This window comes from Eleutherodactylus coqui, chromosome 2, assembly GCF_035609145.1.
Source record: "Eleutherodactylus coqui strain aEleCoq1 chromosome 2, aEleCoq1.hap1, whole genome shotgun sequence".
NCBI lineage: Eukaryota > Metazoa > Chordata > Amphibia > Anura > Eleutherodactylidae > Eleutherodactylus > Eleutherodactylus coqui.
The window spans coordinates 84,691,384-84,708,086 of NC_089838.1; the positions used below are offsets into that span (position 1 = coordinate 84,691,384).

The 16,703-nt window shown below is 46.4% G+C and overlaps 1 protein-coding gene across 2 annotated transcripts in view; it reads right to left on the reverse strand.

Annotated features, from left to right (window-relative positions):
• Nucleotides 1–4,565: 4,565 nt before the first annotated feature.
• GRK6 (G protein-coupled receptor kinase 6) overlaps nucleotides 4,566–16,703 on the reverse strand; it is a 36,867-nt gene continuing 24,729 nt past the window's right edge. For both annotated transcript variants that reach the window (XM_066591165.1, XM_066591166.1), the window contains exons 11-16: nucleotides 16,414–16,503; nucleotides 16,132–16,340; nucleotides 8,333–8,470; nucleotides 7,450–7,587; nucleotides 7,229–7,363; nucleotides 4,566–5,995 (exon numbers count right to left, since the gene is read on the reverse strand). In XM_066591165.1, the coding sequence (XP_066447262.1) occupies nucleotides 5,945–5,995; nucleotides 7,229–7,363; nucleotides 7,450–7,587; nucleotides 8,333–8,470; nucleotides 16,132–16,340; nucleotides 16,414–16,503 (761 nt within the window). In that variant the 3' untranslated portion in view covers nucleotides 4,566–5,944. The remainder of the gene's footprint in view (nucleotides 5,996–7,228; nucleotides 7,364–7,449; nucleotides 7,588–8,332; nucleotides 8,471–16,131; nucleotides 16,341–16,413; nucleotides 16,504–16,703) is intronic.

Below are 16,703 nucleotides of genomic sequence, written 5' to 3' on the forward strand. Positions count from 1 at the left end.
CGAGTGGCTGGCGTCCGTTGTCAATACTACCCATCGTTTTGGCCCAAAGGCCGTCCCGCCTGAAGCCTCCCCGGTTTCAACCACCACTTCAACGCATCCTGGACTTTAGGGGTTATCTGGATTCGTTGTTCCAGGGTCAGTGTGGACCTGTTCCAGCGGGACAATATCAGATGTTGTCGCATCCTTGACTGGAACTGGGCAAAGGGGACCGCCTCGAAGGCTGCTACCATCTGGCCCAGAATACTCATACAGTGTCTGATGGTTAGCGTTCTCTTCTGCATTAGAGACTGAACACCGTGTAAAAGCTTGTCTACCTTTGTTTGAGGTAGTAGCATTCGGTGCTGGTTGGTGTCGAATATCATGCCTAAGAACTCCAACCGTTGTGCTGGTATTAGGCACGATTTTTCGCGGTTTATTATTCAGCCAAATTCTTCTAAAGTTTCCATCGTGACACGTAGACTCCTGATGTTGCCGTCCCGTGACGGTGCTTTAACTAGCACATCGTCCAGGTATGGTATGGCCGCTATGCTCTTTGCATGGAGTAGTGCCATCACTGTTGCTAGTACTTTCGTAAAGACTCTTGGGGAAGTTGACAGGCCGAATGGCAGAGCGGTGAATTGAAAATGCCTTCCCTGCGTCTTGAAACGAAGGAATTTTTGGTGTGCTTCCCGAATCGGAATATGAAGGTAAGCGTCCTTGATGTCTATTGCGGACAAGAATTCCCCCGGCTGCATGGAGGCTATCACGGATTTGATTGAATCCATCCGGAAATGCTTTGTTTTGATGAATTGATTCAGTCTCCTTAAATCCAGTACTGGCCTGACCCTGCCGTCTTTTTTGGGCACTAGAAAAAGATTTGAGTAGAACCCTTGCTTCTCTTGTGCCCCTGGCACTGGTTTTACAACTCCCTGTGCCAGAAGATTTTCCACTACCAAATGTAGGTTGGCTACTCCTTCTGGGGTGGCAGGCACTCTGGACTTGCGAAACGAGTTCTGTGGCAGAGTCGCGAATTCGATCGCGTACCCAGATGCCACAATCTCCTGCACCCACTTGTCGCTCACGCGACTCCACCATGTCTCCCGAAATTGGGAGAGCCTGCCCCCCACCCTGATGACACTGGGTGGGGGCGGCGCCTTATGCCACGTTCTTTGATCCCGCCGCCTTAGATGTTCCAGGTCGGGATCGCCATGCTTGTCTCGTCTTGAAGGTTGGGCCCTTCTTTGCGTCTGTCGGGGCCCTCCTAGATTGGGACCACTGCCCTGGCCCAGAACGGGACGAGAAACGCCGAAAGGACCTAAAAAACAGTTTCCTCTTCAAATGGGACCTTTTCCTTCCTTGTTGGAATTTGTGGCAATGACATGATTTTGCCGCCCGTGGCGTCCTTTATCACGTCATCTAATTTAGGCCCAAAGAGCCCATTTCCCTCAAATGGCAACTTTGTTAGGACCATCTTGGACGCTGAATCAGCTGACCATTTCTTTAGCCAGAGGGTTCGTCTTGCCGCGACAGATGCGGTGGACGCTCGAGCCACGAACTTGTTCGCTTGTATGATATTATCTGTTGCTTCCAGTAGTTCACTAGGTGGAGCGCCTGCCACAATGTCTTTCCGCAGCTGTTTGGCCCAGGCTATGGACGCTTTACTGAGCCATGCGGCCGCGAAGATCGGCTGCAGGGCGGTGCCTGTAGCCTGAAACACTGATTTCGTCAATGTATCCAGTTTTCTGTCTTGAGGATTATACCAGAGTTGCCACTTCGGCTGTTGGCAACGCCGTGCCTCTAGATAGCCGTGACACTGGTGGATCGACTACCGGGGGTACCGCCCAACCCTTTTTCAGACTTCCTGGGAATGGGTATGTAACTTCCCAAGTTTTCCCAGGTTGCCTAAATTTTTTGTCAGGGTTCTGCCATTCTTTATTAAGGACGTCCGCGAAATCCTGATGGTCTGGAAAGACCTGTCGCGATCTCTTCTGCCGTCTAAATTACACCGTGGAAGGAGTCGTCTCTACTGGTTCCTCCGTTACTCGGAGGGTTTCTCTTACAGCTATTACTAGGCTGTCCATTAGGCTCGCCAGCCGCGAAACCTGTTCATCATCCAGATCAGAAGCAGACGAGACCGCGGAGCGTTCGTCGTCTTCTGACCCACTGCTCTCGCCCGCTGTTTGGGCCGTATCCTGAGAAGCCCGCGAGCACGATGCTCGGGGAGAGTCATGGAGAGCCCGGGCCAGTCTTGCAAAATACCGGGACCGCGAAGAATGCCTTGACCTGTGGTATGGACGGACTCCCTGGACCCATGGGAACCATGAGAGTCTCTGGACCGCCTGGACTTGGAGGGTCTATACGACCTCCTGGTATGGCGATTTTTACGGGAGGTGTCCTCGCTGCTGCGGGACCTCCTTCTTTTGCGTGCCCTCCCGCGCATTCTGAAGAGGAAACTTCTGAGCTGGATTCTAACCGCTGTAAAATCGCCGCAGAAGATGTGGCCAGGCCGGAGACGGCAGCGGCCAAGGACCTCGCCCATTGGGGTTCGGGCCCTGGCTCCACAGGGGCGGCGGGGGGCACCGGGATCCCTGGAACCGCGCGTGCCGTGGTACACTTAGCGCAGCGGGGGTTGACTTGACCGCAGGTAAACTTAACGCTGCAAGCTGTGCAAGCGTAATGGTTCACCCTCCCCTTGGCCGGGCTGGAACCCTCTTATCTAGGGTCAGACATGGCAACAGGAACCCCCGGGTAAGGGGATGCTACGTACTGCCACAGGAGTACCTGCAGGGGGGACAGGGGAGGGGAGACACCGCAAAGTGCTGCCTTGGCAGGGCTTACCCGGTCTAGCAGCTGTATTAGCGGTTCCCCTGATCCAGCTGGAGCCTCTGGTCCTGAAGCTTGAAGGCCGTCAGGAGTCGACTTGGGTCCACCACACGGAGATAGAAGCGCTGGTGACCCAGCAGGTGTGTGGCAGAAACTGCTGCGGTGCTGCTACAGCTGCTGGTGCCCGGGTGCTCACTCTGTAGCCAAAAGTCTGCAGGGCCGTATAAGGGCTGGATGCTGCTGTGTGCTGCGAGCCGAGTGCTGCGCACAGTGCTCGGCTCAGTAGTGCCAGACAAACGGAGTGTCTTGCTGCTGAGAGCGGCCATTCCTCTGCCTGGCTGCTTCTTTTAAGTCTGCCGCGGTCGGAGGGGGGGGGGGGGGGGGCTTGCCCCGGAAGTCCGCCTGCGGCCCGGAAGTGACGTTTTCCGGCCCAGCGTCGGCGCCCCGCCCCCCGGAGCGCCGCGCCCGGAAGTGACCTGCCCAGCCAGCGCCCCGGCGTCCTGCTAGCATGCTGTGCTCCTACCCCTGCTGCCGGGAGAGCTGCTGCTGCCGCTGCCATCCTGATGTCCGTTCTGCTCCATTACGTCCTCCCTGAGGTACCTTGCGTCGTCAGGGAAGCCACAGCCTGTCCGCACGTTGACCTGTCCCCAGCAGTGCTGCCCCCTATGCGTCACTGGTCAGACAGTGCGCTACTCCAGGGAGGGGGAGCCCTATGGCTGGCGGGTAACCGACGCCAATGCGCATTGCAGGGTCGGGCCCCTTTTTCTTCTCTGGGTGAGACGCCGCAGAAGTGGTGGAGACACCCCCTGCCTGCGTCTCCCCCGGGAGGCCAGTAGAGCCAGGGAAAAGCCCCGACTCCCCGGATTCCCGCGAATAGCCACGTCTGCCTCCTAGCAGACACTAAGCTAAAGACTAATTAGCTGAGTGCCTGCAGGGGGGATATAGCCAGGGGGGAGGAGCTAACACTTTTTTGCTTAGTGTCGCCTCCTAGGGAAGTGGCTATATCCCATGGTCTAGGCTGTGGCCCCCAATGATACGGACGAGAAAGTTATGTCTGAGACTGAAAAAAAAAAAAAAAATTGGATGTGTCCTCAAGGAGTTAAAAGCATACAGGTAGGAGATTGCATCTATTGATAAGAGAATAAGATTTACCGGTTTGACAGTTTTTGGTTTTTACACAAAATAAAATGCATGCATCTAATATTGTAATAACACAAACTAGAAATGGTTGTTGTGCAACAAATTCACCACTAGATGGCATAGTGCTAGAAAAATATATTGTGAAGATACTCAAAAGAGGGAAAGCCAATGGTAGATTTTGAAGATCTCTCACTCTCTATCGATTATAAGGCTATGGGCACACATAGTAGACATTTTCTGCATGCAAATCCACACCAAAACATGCAATGGAATCTTCAAATGACTTCATTGTGGATTTCGGTGCGGACTTTCACTGCAGATGACTGCATTGCAATGAATGAAATTCCGTATGCTGTGAAAATCCACAGCTTTTCCATGACAGCCAAGGGTTGACTAGAATCCTCTGTGGATTTCTTCTTCTGTGTTTGAATGGGGTTTGTAAAATCCCCATTCATTTACATTGCAATGTACTTTGTTAAAGAATTTTGGTCCTTATCCCGCAGCCCGAATCCCGCATTGTGCAAACACAGCCTTCCAAGGCAGCACAGCAATGAATAAGCATGATCTGATATTGTGCCATCAACACTTTACAATCCTAAGTAGACAAAAGACCACAGGACACGTTTTGTAAGAAAACCAAAATATATAAAATCAACAAAGTTACAAAGGAAAAATAACATAATTCAGGCATTTGGTGACATTGCAGCAGTGCTTTCAGGTAGTAGTGCTGTGGGAAAAGATCACATGTGCACAGACATACAGCTAAATGTCTTTAGAGACCAGGCGAAGGAGACTGAACAGCCCTGGTCACTTACAAACCTAGTCCTTCTTCCAGCCTGCTGGAGGAACATGGAGTCAGGGAAGTGTTAGAGAAGCGCTGCCGCATCATGCAAGTCAATGCGTTTCCTTAACTTGAAGAGGGGATCTTTAGCAGTGAGTAACCGAGGGGTAAGAAATTGCTTCAAATGACTTGTGCTACACAGCTATATACAATAAAAGGTGTGTTGGATTTCACGGTCTACACAACATAGGAATCGTATAGAAATGGGGTCTTCAATAAATAAACCGTGCTTTTCCTAAAAAACAAAAAGTTTTAAAAATGTGCAGTGCGTTATCTAACTCCCACCCCGACTAAGCCCCTCCCCTTCCGATATAACCAATGTCTAGCTCCAATACTTCCCATTGTGACCCTGAACAATAAATTATTGGCATTAAAATGACACATTTGGAGTATATAAGAGTAGGGAGGTCTCATCTGCAGTTCACATAGCACTAACGTAAACAGGATTTAGAAAGACCCTTTATCAGATTTAACCCTCTACAGACCCAACACTCATCACATCTCCAGCACCTCCTCCTCCACTGCTGTTCCATGTGATCCATAGGAATACCAATTTAAATGGACACACATCACGGGGGGATTAGGTTGATGCTGGAGAAGACTTGCAGGGTCAGTAATCCAAGGAGGTGACTTTTTCACATTTTTATATCTTTCATAACTCACATACCACTTCTTGAAGTTCTCCTTTAAAATGTGCTTGGAGGAAAGACATTGCATTCGGTCATCTACATGTTCCTCGCTACATGTTTATATTATATATATATTTATATCTATACGTAAAAAAAAAATACTTGTACATTTTTTTCAACAAAATAAAAAAATCTCTTAGGATCAAGATAAGAAATAGTAGGACAATAGACATTGAGGGGTTTCCATTAGCCAGTCCTTCCTGAGAGGCCAGAACAGTCCTTTGGCCTATGGCAGCAAAGAAAGGAGTTATTGAAGGCGGTGAGGGTAAAAACACGGAAAATATACATTCCTATATTGATAATCTTAATTTATACAACGTGTGTATCAGGCTTCCTTTAGTAGATGATTGAGGCACCGTAGAGCGCCGGGCTGTAATATCGCTCCGCACGGAAAGTGCCGGCCAAGAAATGTTCAGGTAAAAAAAATAAAATAAAAAGTGTAAACGCATTCAGCTCTGCTGCTCCATCGGGGCTATAGGCGAGTCGGCTCATCATCACTGTCACTGCAATTGCCACAACAGTCCTGGAAGAGAGCAAAAACAGACATGAAAGATTGGGGAGGAAGGTTACACATATGATGCCGCATTCATAAAAGATCATCTTAACCCCTTTAGGCCCTTCAGTGTGCGAAATAAATCATGTAATACTATTATTCTCCGGTTCACCGTGATTCCGGCGATACCAAGTTGATATAATTTTTATGTTTTGCTATTTTTGACATTTCAATTTAATTTTATTACTTTATCTTATACGTTAAACATTTTATTTTTGTCCCACTAGGGGACCTGAATATCAGCATCTTTTATGACTTTTCTAATACACTGCTATACCTCAGTATGGTAGTGCATTAGAAAACTTAGGAGGCTGAGCCCCATAGTCTACCATAGCTGGCAGATCCGGAGGCTATATTTAAGACTCCGGGTGCCATAGCAACTCAATCAGGAACCCGTAAATCACAAAATGGAGGAAAAAGAAAGCTTGGTTAGTAAGGGGTTAAAACTAGAGATGAGAGAGTACGCTCGTTAAAGGCTGATGCTCGAGCGAGCATCGGTCTTTTCGAGTAACTGATTACTCGTCCGAGCACCATACAGGGGGGCGGTGGGGAGTGAGAGATCTCTCTCACTCTCTCACCCACCGCCCCTCCGCTTGGTGCTCGGACAAGTAATCAGTTACTCGAAAAGACCGATGCTCGCTCGAGTATCAGCCTTTAACGAGCGTACTCGTTAATGTCTAGTTAAAACCCATTAAGTTTTAAAAAATGTTTTTCCCATTTATTTTATTTTTTAAAAAAAAAGAAACACAACAACTTTTACTTATTTTCACATTTTTTGTCCCCACAGGAAGTTTGTCTTAGCGATAGTGTGTTGCTTGTTCAATATACTGCAATACTTAAGTATTAATATATATTGTATTTTGATAGGCATTCTATTAAGCCCTACTACAGGCAGGGCTTAATAGCCAAACATCAATGGCAACCCTGGGGCGCTTCAGAGTCCAGGCTGCCATGACGAATGAATGGTGCACTGTTCAAGTGACAGAGGGAGCTCCCTCCTTGTGTTAGGACGTTTAAATGGTTAATGGCAGCACATGCGGTTATCTCCAACTGCGGCCAGGGGGCAGGTGTCAAAGACAGGTAATACAATCCATACAAACCGTGCTGACATTCAAAGTACATGTAGGTTGGGTGTTTCTAAATTGTTCGAAGTGCAGTAACATCGTCAATCTTAACCAAACGACAACCTTCTTTCCTTATTACCCGTCTGCTGAAGAATCGTTGCAGCAGCCCCTTTTTAGGTTGTGGGGAGGGAAGTCCCCTCCAGTCTAGATCCGGAGGGACAGATCCATCCAGGGGAATGTTACTCAGTTCCTTAAAGCAGTCAGTCTCTATCATCTAAAACAGGGGATAGAAATATATGGATTTAGTGGTTTTCTCTCGTGCCCTTTGCCATCCTGCTATCATGCTTGCTTACGACCTACCTCGTTCTGCCAGGGTATAGGTACACACCCCGTAGCAATCTTGAGATAAAAGTCACTGTCCATCTGCTCCAGCTCCACACCTTTCACGGTGGAGAACTGCTCTATATCCAGAACATCCTTGCAGTAGATCGCCTGGGGCTGAAAAATAAATTCTACAAATGGTTAAAGAATAAAACATGGAGCAGTTTACTGTAAAGACCTCATTAATATGTTAGAGAAATGCTTTCACAGAAAATATCAAATATGTAGCTACTAATTGAATCACTTCCTTTAGGAATAGGCAAGAAAGGAAACACAGACAAGTCCTTGCTCTTCCCCATGCTGGCCTTAGAAGAATTCTGTACCCTTAAGCAAAGTTAAGGTCCATTTATTCACACAACTGAAACTGACAGTTTTGAGTGATCATTTTGCATTAGCTACTAATGGGTTAATCAGCCCATTAGAAGCTAAGTAGCTTCATTTGCATGTATTTAGAGAACAGCAGGTGGTCTGTTCTCTAAATGCATCACTATTGTTCTCCAATGGGACAGCAGCTGAAAGGATGTTATCAGCGCCGCCCATGGAGAACACAGCGTGCGGTCCCTCTTATCAGGGACAAGGATTTCATGGTGCCCTGAAGTCAGTAATGGACGAAAAATGCACGGTAAGTGCATGATGGGCGCACATTTACACACAACGATTATCGCTAAAAGATGGCTATTGAGTGAATTTTGATCGATAATGTGTAAAAGGGCCTTTAGTCAAGGTGTATCATAAAAAGAACCCAAAGGGTGCCCCTAGAACAAAGCCTGCTAGAGTTTTGCCCCAGGGTCGCCTTTGCTGAGCATAGGGACCCTAACAGTCCTCATCCTTTACAGTTTCCAACTTAGAATGACAATCTTACATCTGGCTTGAATGGCGGTTCTAGAATTCCTGCTTCAAGTCTTTTGAAATTTATGTGCTTGAAGAGCTCATGCTCCTTCACCTCATGGGCACTTCCTCCACGACATCCTAATCGTTGCTCAGGGTCTTTACATAGTAACTGTGGAAAAAGAGTAAAATAAATGTTTTCAGTAGAACTCATACTTGTATGCTCTATGCCAGGCCTGCTCAACATACAGCCCCGTGGGCCACAAGCAACCTAGCAAAGGATTTCTGGTGGCCCACGGACTATGACATAACCATGATGTCAAAGAGATATTTTCGTGCAAGTTCTTATAGAAGTTTAGACCCCAGAATATGTCATTAGTACAAGCTCTGCACCAGCTCGAGTCATAGGGGCTCTCACATTCTAAACCACTGATAAACAGCAACACATTATCTAAGGAAAATGGATGGCCTTCCCCTTCAAAAGGGAACCGGTCACCACCTACACATACAGATTTCGATTTCAACCTCTGAAGTGGTGAAACACCAAAATCTGCATGTTACTTATGGATCTTGCCATGGATCTGATGTGAAATTGCAGTAAAACAACAGAAGTTTAAAGATTAGAGATGAGCGAACACGTTCGGCCCCGCCCCTTTTTCGCCCGAACACCGAACTTTGCGAACACCTCGGTGTTCGGGCGAAAAAGTTCGGGGGCCGCCGTGGCAGCGCGGGGGGGTGCGGCGGGGAGTGGGGGGGAGAGGGAGAGAGAGAGGGCTCCCCCCTGTTCCCCGCTACTGCCGCCCGCGCCGCCGCGCATCTCCCCGCCCCCCGGCGGCACCCGGACACTTACGCGCGAACACTGCAGTGTTCGCTAAAGCCGGTGTCCGGGTGCGGATGTGTCCGTAACGGACACGTTCGCTCATCTCTATTAAAGATCCTAAAAATGAGAAGATGTTCCCACCCACACCCCCCAAAAACAAACAACCCTCCTCCCAAAAAACTAGAAATTGAAGTTCAAGTGGTGCACATTCACATCAAAATCCACAGTGCAACACATGCTACAAAGTTTGGAGAGGATTTGCACCAAAACCCACTATGTGAACAAACCCTTTGACTGCTTGCTGATCACAGGATTCCTGGTCTGCTTGGACAGCTCTCATGTGAACAGAGAATAAATGGGCCATGCAACCCCTTAAGGACCAGGGTATTTTGGTCCTAAAGTGACCGGACAATTTCTAGGGATTTGACCCATGTGGTGGTTTTACCGCTCTATTTTTTCTTCTTCAGCTACTAAAATTATTTTTGCTGCTTTTTCCCATGGCAAATAGAGCTATTTTTCAGTTTTATAAGGGGTAACATTTTTTTTAAATTTATGTAAAATGAGTATATTTGTGCTAAAATAAAGAACAAACAAAATGAGGAATTAATTCCTGGACGTTTTGATATATAATCACAGGGCGCATAAGGCAACGATTTTAGGTTGGTGTTGGGTTGTATACATATAATATGTCCGAGCTGATCTGGGTCTACTCGCTGCAGCTGTTCCATGGCAGGGGGCACCCAGCAGTCATGTGATCGCTGGGTCGAATAGCAGAAGTGATTCAATGCTGCAAGAGAGAAGGCAGAAACGATTACAAACCACTTCTGCCTTCTCCTCCGGGTCCTCGGCTTACATCTGGCTTGAATGGTGGTTCTGACAGCTGAAAACCCAACTTGCTCCTGCAACTTATTTTTACTACTGGCCGGGATTAAAACCCAGGACCAAGTGCCATACCATTTATTGAGTTTTGTCCTTGGGAGGGTAAGCATCAAAGTCACCATTCATGGGTTAAAGTCATGTGAGCACTAAGAAGGTAGGGACAGGGGGGTATAATTTCTAATTACAGGTCAGGCTATGTTCACACCAGCATTTTTTGTTTCAGTCTAGTTTTTCCGTTGTGGGAGTAGCTAAATGGAAAGCAAACACTTTAGTATCATTCATGTCTATGGGCACAAAAAGTGAAGACCCCCAGCTTCATACAGTTTGTGAATATTCCACTGCTATTCAGTTTTTAAAATTGAAACAAAAACACAGGACTTCTGCACTATTGTTTCAAGCTCAAAAAACAAAACCAAAAAGCCTTGCAACATTTTTGTTTTTTTAACATTGCTGTCCTTTGTACCATTAATCGTGTCCCAGCACGGTTTTCTATTTTGTGTCCCTTTTTCCAGTCAAGTTTTTATTTTTGTGCTTTTCTATAACAAACATATTAGTTTATATACATCCAAGCAGTTCCACTAAGGGCCAATGCCCACGGTCGGATTATGGCTGTGGGATTCCCGTGAATTCCACAGCAATGTCCGTCCATAGACATGCTGTGGTAAACGATTCTCCCCTGCCCACGAGTGGAAATCAATTTTCCACTTGCGCGGGAGAATCGCAGCATGTTCTATCCTATGCGGAAAATTGCACAGACAGCTTCCATTGCAGTCAATGGAAGCCACCCGTCTTGTGACACTTACGCTGTGAGCACTGCGGAAGTATCGCGAGAATCCGTGTCACCGCCAAGTACCGGGACGTCATGCGCTGCACTGCGCATGCGCGTCGGCTCAACAGGCAGGACACTAGTGGTGGATCTGGAGAGGAGAGTATAGGGTCTCTGGGGGGGTGCTGGGTCTGATTCCGCTGCGATATTTCGCAGACGGAATCTGACCCAACCATGGGCATGAGGTCTTAAGGAGACATTTACATGGTTAATATATGGGGCAATAATTTGGATCACAACTATATAAATGGTACATTAGAACATCCACACACGATATTGGTAAACTAGTGGTTTCATTAAAAAGCAATGTCCCTTAAGGTGCTTTGTTTGATTGTTCTCAGTAAGAGAAACCAAGTAATCTTATAGATATGATACCTTTTAATGGCTAACAAAAATACATGATGTCATAGCGAACTTTCAAACCTATACAGGGTTCTTCCTCAGGCATGATGGAACAGATCTAAAGACACATTTATATACAAACATATACACATGATCACATGGGAGGGCACAGACATTGTGTGATTAATTTGCACTTAAAACTAATCCTAGAATAGGATAAGAGGGCACAGACATAGTGTGATTAATAGTGCTTAGATAAATACCAGAAAGGGATGAGCAGAACAGCAAATACTTAATTAGTCCAGTGACCAGGGATGTGAAAGTTTTATGGTCCTCTAAATTGATGTTAGGGGGTCAGCAGGCCAGTGTATTACCTCTGCTCTGGGTTTCTCGTATCTCATAATTTACACAGATGTAGAACCCCCCCCCCCCCTCTATAAGATTCATTTAGTTTCTGATAGTACTAAAGGTGTTTATAAAGTTGTATTCCCAAATTGTTCTGTGACGTTGGGACTTAAAATTGCCTTTAAGTATACTAGGCTTATACTCGAGTATGTATGGCAGTTCATTTTTTTGCCGTAGTACTTTTATTTTTTCCAAAGACATTTTATTTCTTTTGTTTTCCGCCGCTATCTTCTCATATCTATAACTTTATTTTGCCTTGGACATAGTTGTGTGAAAGCTCATGGTTTTGTGGTATGTCCTGTAGCTTCTATTTGTACCATTTTGGAGTACATATGGCTTTTTGATCGCTTATCACACTGTTTCTTGGAGACGGAGTGAAAAGAAAGCGAAACTCTTTGTCATTTATTTTTCTGATGACATTCACTGTGCGCGGTAAATGAAGTGTTACTTTAATAGATCGGGCTTTTATGGATACCAAATATGTTTTTCATATTTTTTTCTATTTGGATTGCTTCTACTATAAGTATAGCTAGAAGAAGGACTTTTATTACTTTTTTTTTTGTTTTTTAGGGCAGAAGAACTTGCGATGGTTTGATCGCTTCGGCAGTATAATGTAATGCTATGGCATTACATTATGCCATGACCTGATGGCTTGATAGGCAAGCTGCAATGGCAGCCCTGGCGGCTTTAAGAAGGGCCCTGGCTGCCATGACAACTGCATGGCACCCCATGATCTCAAAATTGACAACGGCATTTAAAGCGTTAACAGTGGTGTTGCTGATCGGAGCTGCTGAGGGTAGGGTGTCAGCTGTAATAAACATCCGTCACCTGCATTGTATGGGGCGGGATCGACCCGAGATCCCCCTCCATACAAACCCCAAATGTACGTGCTGTAGCATTACGGGGTTAAAACGTGCCCTTTTTAGACTACAACTGTTCCTATACATGCTTGCGGTCTGTAACGGTGTGATTCTATAGGGTGATCTGTTTCAAACATCTCCAAGTTAGATTAGTTAAAGCAAAGTTACCGTTAAGGATGAAAAGCGCCGTTAGTTTTACACATATTTTGTACTGTCCTTCAGCCTTCAATGATTAAATGTACTTTTGAACAATTGGCAGAAATCCCAGAAATCGGGGATGGAGATAATGATGCACCTGTTGGAATGTTTTTAATATCTGATGAATAAGCCCATTTAAATTTAACAGATGTGTATGATGCAGCATGTACCCAATTAGGGGAACGTCCTATAGATACTTTTCTCACATGGTACACAAGCACAGTAGAGCGGCCCTGATAAGAGGAGACTAGAAATAATGGGAGATTTTACTTACCCCCAAATCCTTTTCTTGACCAGGATATTGGGGATACAGGATACAGGGGGTAGTAGCTGCCACTAGGAGGCAACATAAAGCTTGAACAGAAGTTGACTCCTCCTGTCAGCTATACCCCTTCCTGCCTGCTAGGGAAAGTCAGTTTGTAAGCAGCAACGGTAGAAGTCCGTGAACACATTAACGTAAAACACAACGACACGGTACAGAACAGCATGGTAATAGTAACATCATGTGACATCTGAGAACCGAGGGCTCCAACCGGGAGCCACATAATCTGGTATCACCATAAACGGGGGGTGCTGTATCCCCGATATCCTGGTCAAGAAAAGGATTTCACGGTAAGTAAAAAAATCCCATTTCTTGTCAGGAATATCGAGGATACAGGATACAGTGGGAGGTACATGAGCAGTCCCCTTGGGTGGGGATTATATCGGCAAAAAGGAAGGATTGGAACGCAGAACTACTTTTGTCCTGATGAAAAACCATGAACAGTGGTACAGCCGAGAATGCCACCAATTCAGAAACCCTCCGAATGGAGGTGATAGCCACCAGGAACACCACCTTGACACTCATCATGCTAGACGACACTTCCACAAGGGGTTCAAAGGGATGTCGCTGTAGTGCATCTAATACCAAATTGAGATCCCACATCGGAAAATGGTGGAGCCACGTGCGCCACCCCCTGTATGAAGGTGCGGACTGATGGAAGAGTAGCCAGCAGTCTCCGGAACAAGATGGTAAGTGCTGACACTTGTCCCTTAAGAGAGCTGAGACGGAGTCACAACTCTAACCCGGCCTGCAAGAAGGCAAGGATCTTTGGAGAACTGCATGGGATGCTCGGATTGACGTTCGCACCAGGCGAAGAAACGCCTCCACCAGGCTGATGGTAGATCTTTGAAGAAAACTGTTTCTGCGCCCTAATCATGGTGTGGATAGCCAAATCTATGAAGTCAATGTAGGCAGTCCAACCCGCAGTCCTTCCGCAATCATCATTGTGGAAGGGTCATGGGATCCACATCATTACCTAGCGACGGCGCAGCATAATCTATACTGCACATGTGCACCAGCATAACGGCCAGCACACCCACCGTACAGAATAAGAATCATCTGGACAGGTACACGGGGGTCACGGGCCAGATCCCGCTGCAGGATCTGACTCTGACATAAATTATAATGAAACAGTGCCTTTTACTAAAGCCCCATTTACATGGAATGAGCTGTCAGACAGATGATGCCCGACAGCGCGTCCCAGTGATGCTCGTTCCAGTACTGTTACACAGGAGTGAGTATCGCTTGATCACTCACAGCACGGCCAGCATGGAGGTGGAGCGGCTGAGGAGCGTCCCCCCCCCCCCCCCCCGCTTACCTCCATTCACTGTAAGCAGGCAGTTGTTCAAAACAGGACGGCTGCTGTTTACACTGTACAGACAGTCGTTCAGTCTCTGCATGCATTTAGACAGGACGACTATTGTTCATATTCCCGCGAGGGTACAGGCATTTGACCAACTCTGAATGATAATCATCCTGTGTAAATAGGCCATTAGTTCTCTACACAGCAATGAAAGTGTACCTATAAATAGTCTTAACGACTATTTCATTTTTGGTTTTTCCTCCCCACTATTAAAAAATCATAACACTTTATGATAACATTTATCCATCAGTGTTAATGTTTGAGGGCTTGTTTTTGGCAGGACAAGTTGTGTTTTTCAATGGTACCATATGATGTAATGAAAAACTTTTTAAAATTTCTAAGAGGAGTGAAATAGAAAAAAACAAGTGCAATTCCGCCATCTTGGGAGGGGAAGGTGAGGGCGTCTTGTTTCTATTGTGTACATACTACAGCAAAAACTACATAACTTTATTCTGTGGGTCAGTACGATTACTAGGATACCAAATTTATATAATTTAATTTTTTTAAAGTAGTGCAGCAAAAAAACCCTAAGGCTGGATTCAGACGAACGTATATTGGCTGGGTTTTCACGCCCGGCCGATATACGTCGTCTCTCTCTGCAGGGGGGAGGGGGGGGGGGAGCCTGGAAGAGCCAGGAGCAGTGCTCTGAGCTCCCGCCCCCTCTCTGCCTCCTCTCCGCCCCTCTGCACTATTTGCAATGGGGAGAGGCGGGGCTAATTCTCAGAACTTAGCCCCCGTCCCGCCTCCTTTCATTGCAAATAGTGCAGAGGGGCGGAGAGAGGGTGGAGAGGAGGCAGAGAGGGGGCAGGAGCTCAGTTCCTGCTCCTGGCTCTTTCACCCTCCCCCCCCCCTGCAGATGAGGATACCGCATATTGGCTCGGCATGAAAACCCAGCAGATATACGGTCGTCTGAATCCAGCCTCAAACTTATCTTTGAAAAAAAATAAAATTAATTTTCTGCCGCCGTCTTCTGACAGCCATAACATTAGTAGTCTTTAGTCCACCTAGTTGTGCGAGGGCTCGTTTTTTGCAGTTTCTATTGGTACCATTTTGGACTATATATGACTTTTTGATCGCTTTTTAGTATATTTTTTCTTGAAGAAGGGGTAACCAAAAAAGTGCAACTCTATCGACCTTTTGTTTTTTGCCTTTCTGAAAACGTTCACCATGCAGACCCTGGAATCTGTGATGCCAAATATGTTTTTTTTAATCTAGATTTCTTTTTGTTTTTTTTTAAAAACTTTTACTACCTTTAATTTTTTTAAATAATTAACACTTTTTAAATCTTTTTTTTTAGTCCCCATAGGGAACATGAACTTGCGATAGTTTGATCTCTGCAATATGATATAATACCATAGTATTACATTACACCACGATCTGACAACCAATCTATCAGTCATGCCACAGGCATGGCTTCATGGGCAATCTGCAGCGGCAGCCTTGGGGGCTTTCAGAAGGCTCCCAGCTGCTATGGAAACCAAAAGGCCCTCTGCAATCTCATCATGGGGTGCCATTGGAGACCCCCAAACTCCAATCGGTGCATTTATATGCAGCTGTCAGAATAGACAGCTGTATTTAAAGTGTTAACAGCCACAATCATTGGGAGTGCTAATTGCAGTTGCAGCGGGTGGGTGGGTGTCCGCTATAAGAAAAAGCCGGCACCAATATTGTATGGAGGGAAATTGGCTCCTGATCACCCTCCATACAAACCCCAAACCTAAGGGGTTCAAGACGCTGAGAGGGTTATAGTAAAGAGGCAGAAAAAGATGGACAATCAGGTCACTTTAGACCAGTATCTACTACTGAGAATGAACTCACCATAGCACATAGAGACCTTGCTTCTGGAGAGAACTTGGTAGAATATTCTTCTTGGCCCTCCTTAACGAGTCGCTCCACCTCCTCCCGCTTTATCTTTCGCTTCCTCTGCTGGAATGGAGACTGTCCTTCAATCATCTCATACAGCAAACAGCCGAGTGCCCACCAGTCGGGGCTGAACGTGTAGCGCTCATTCCTCACCACTTCTGGAGCTAAGAGAGAAGCAGGATATAGTCATGCTCCGTTAGTAATCCTGGGGACCACGCTTCGGCAAACGTTACTCACCCATATACCCTACGGTGCCAACTCTTCCTTTAATGGTCTGTCCTTCTGGAATATGCACTGCAAGTCCCAGATCGGAGATGCGGATGTGTCCTGCAGTAGTAAAAGACAAAGAATGGACAATCAGGCAGGTGCCTTATCTATATACACTCTATTCAGAATTGATCGTTTGACAGGTCACAGATACAGAGGAGGTCATTGGTCACCACGGATCTCCAGAATATCCAACACCACTGAGCAATGACAGTTAATGGGAATGAGAGGCACAACATCCTAACAAAGTAACCATTCAC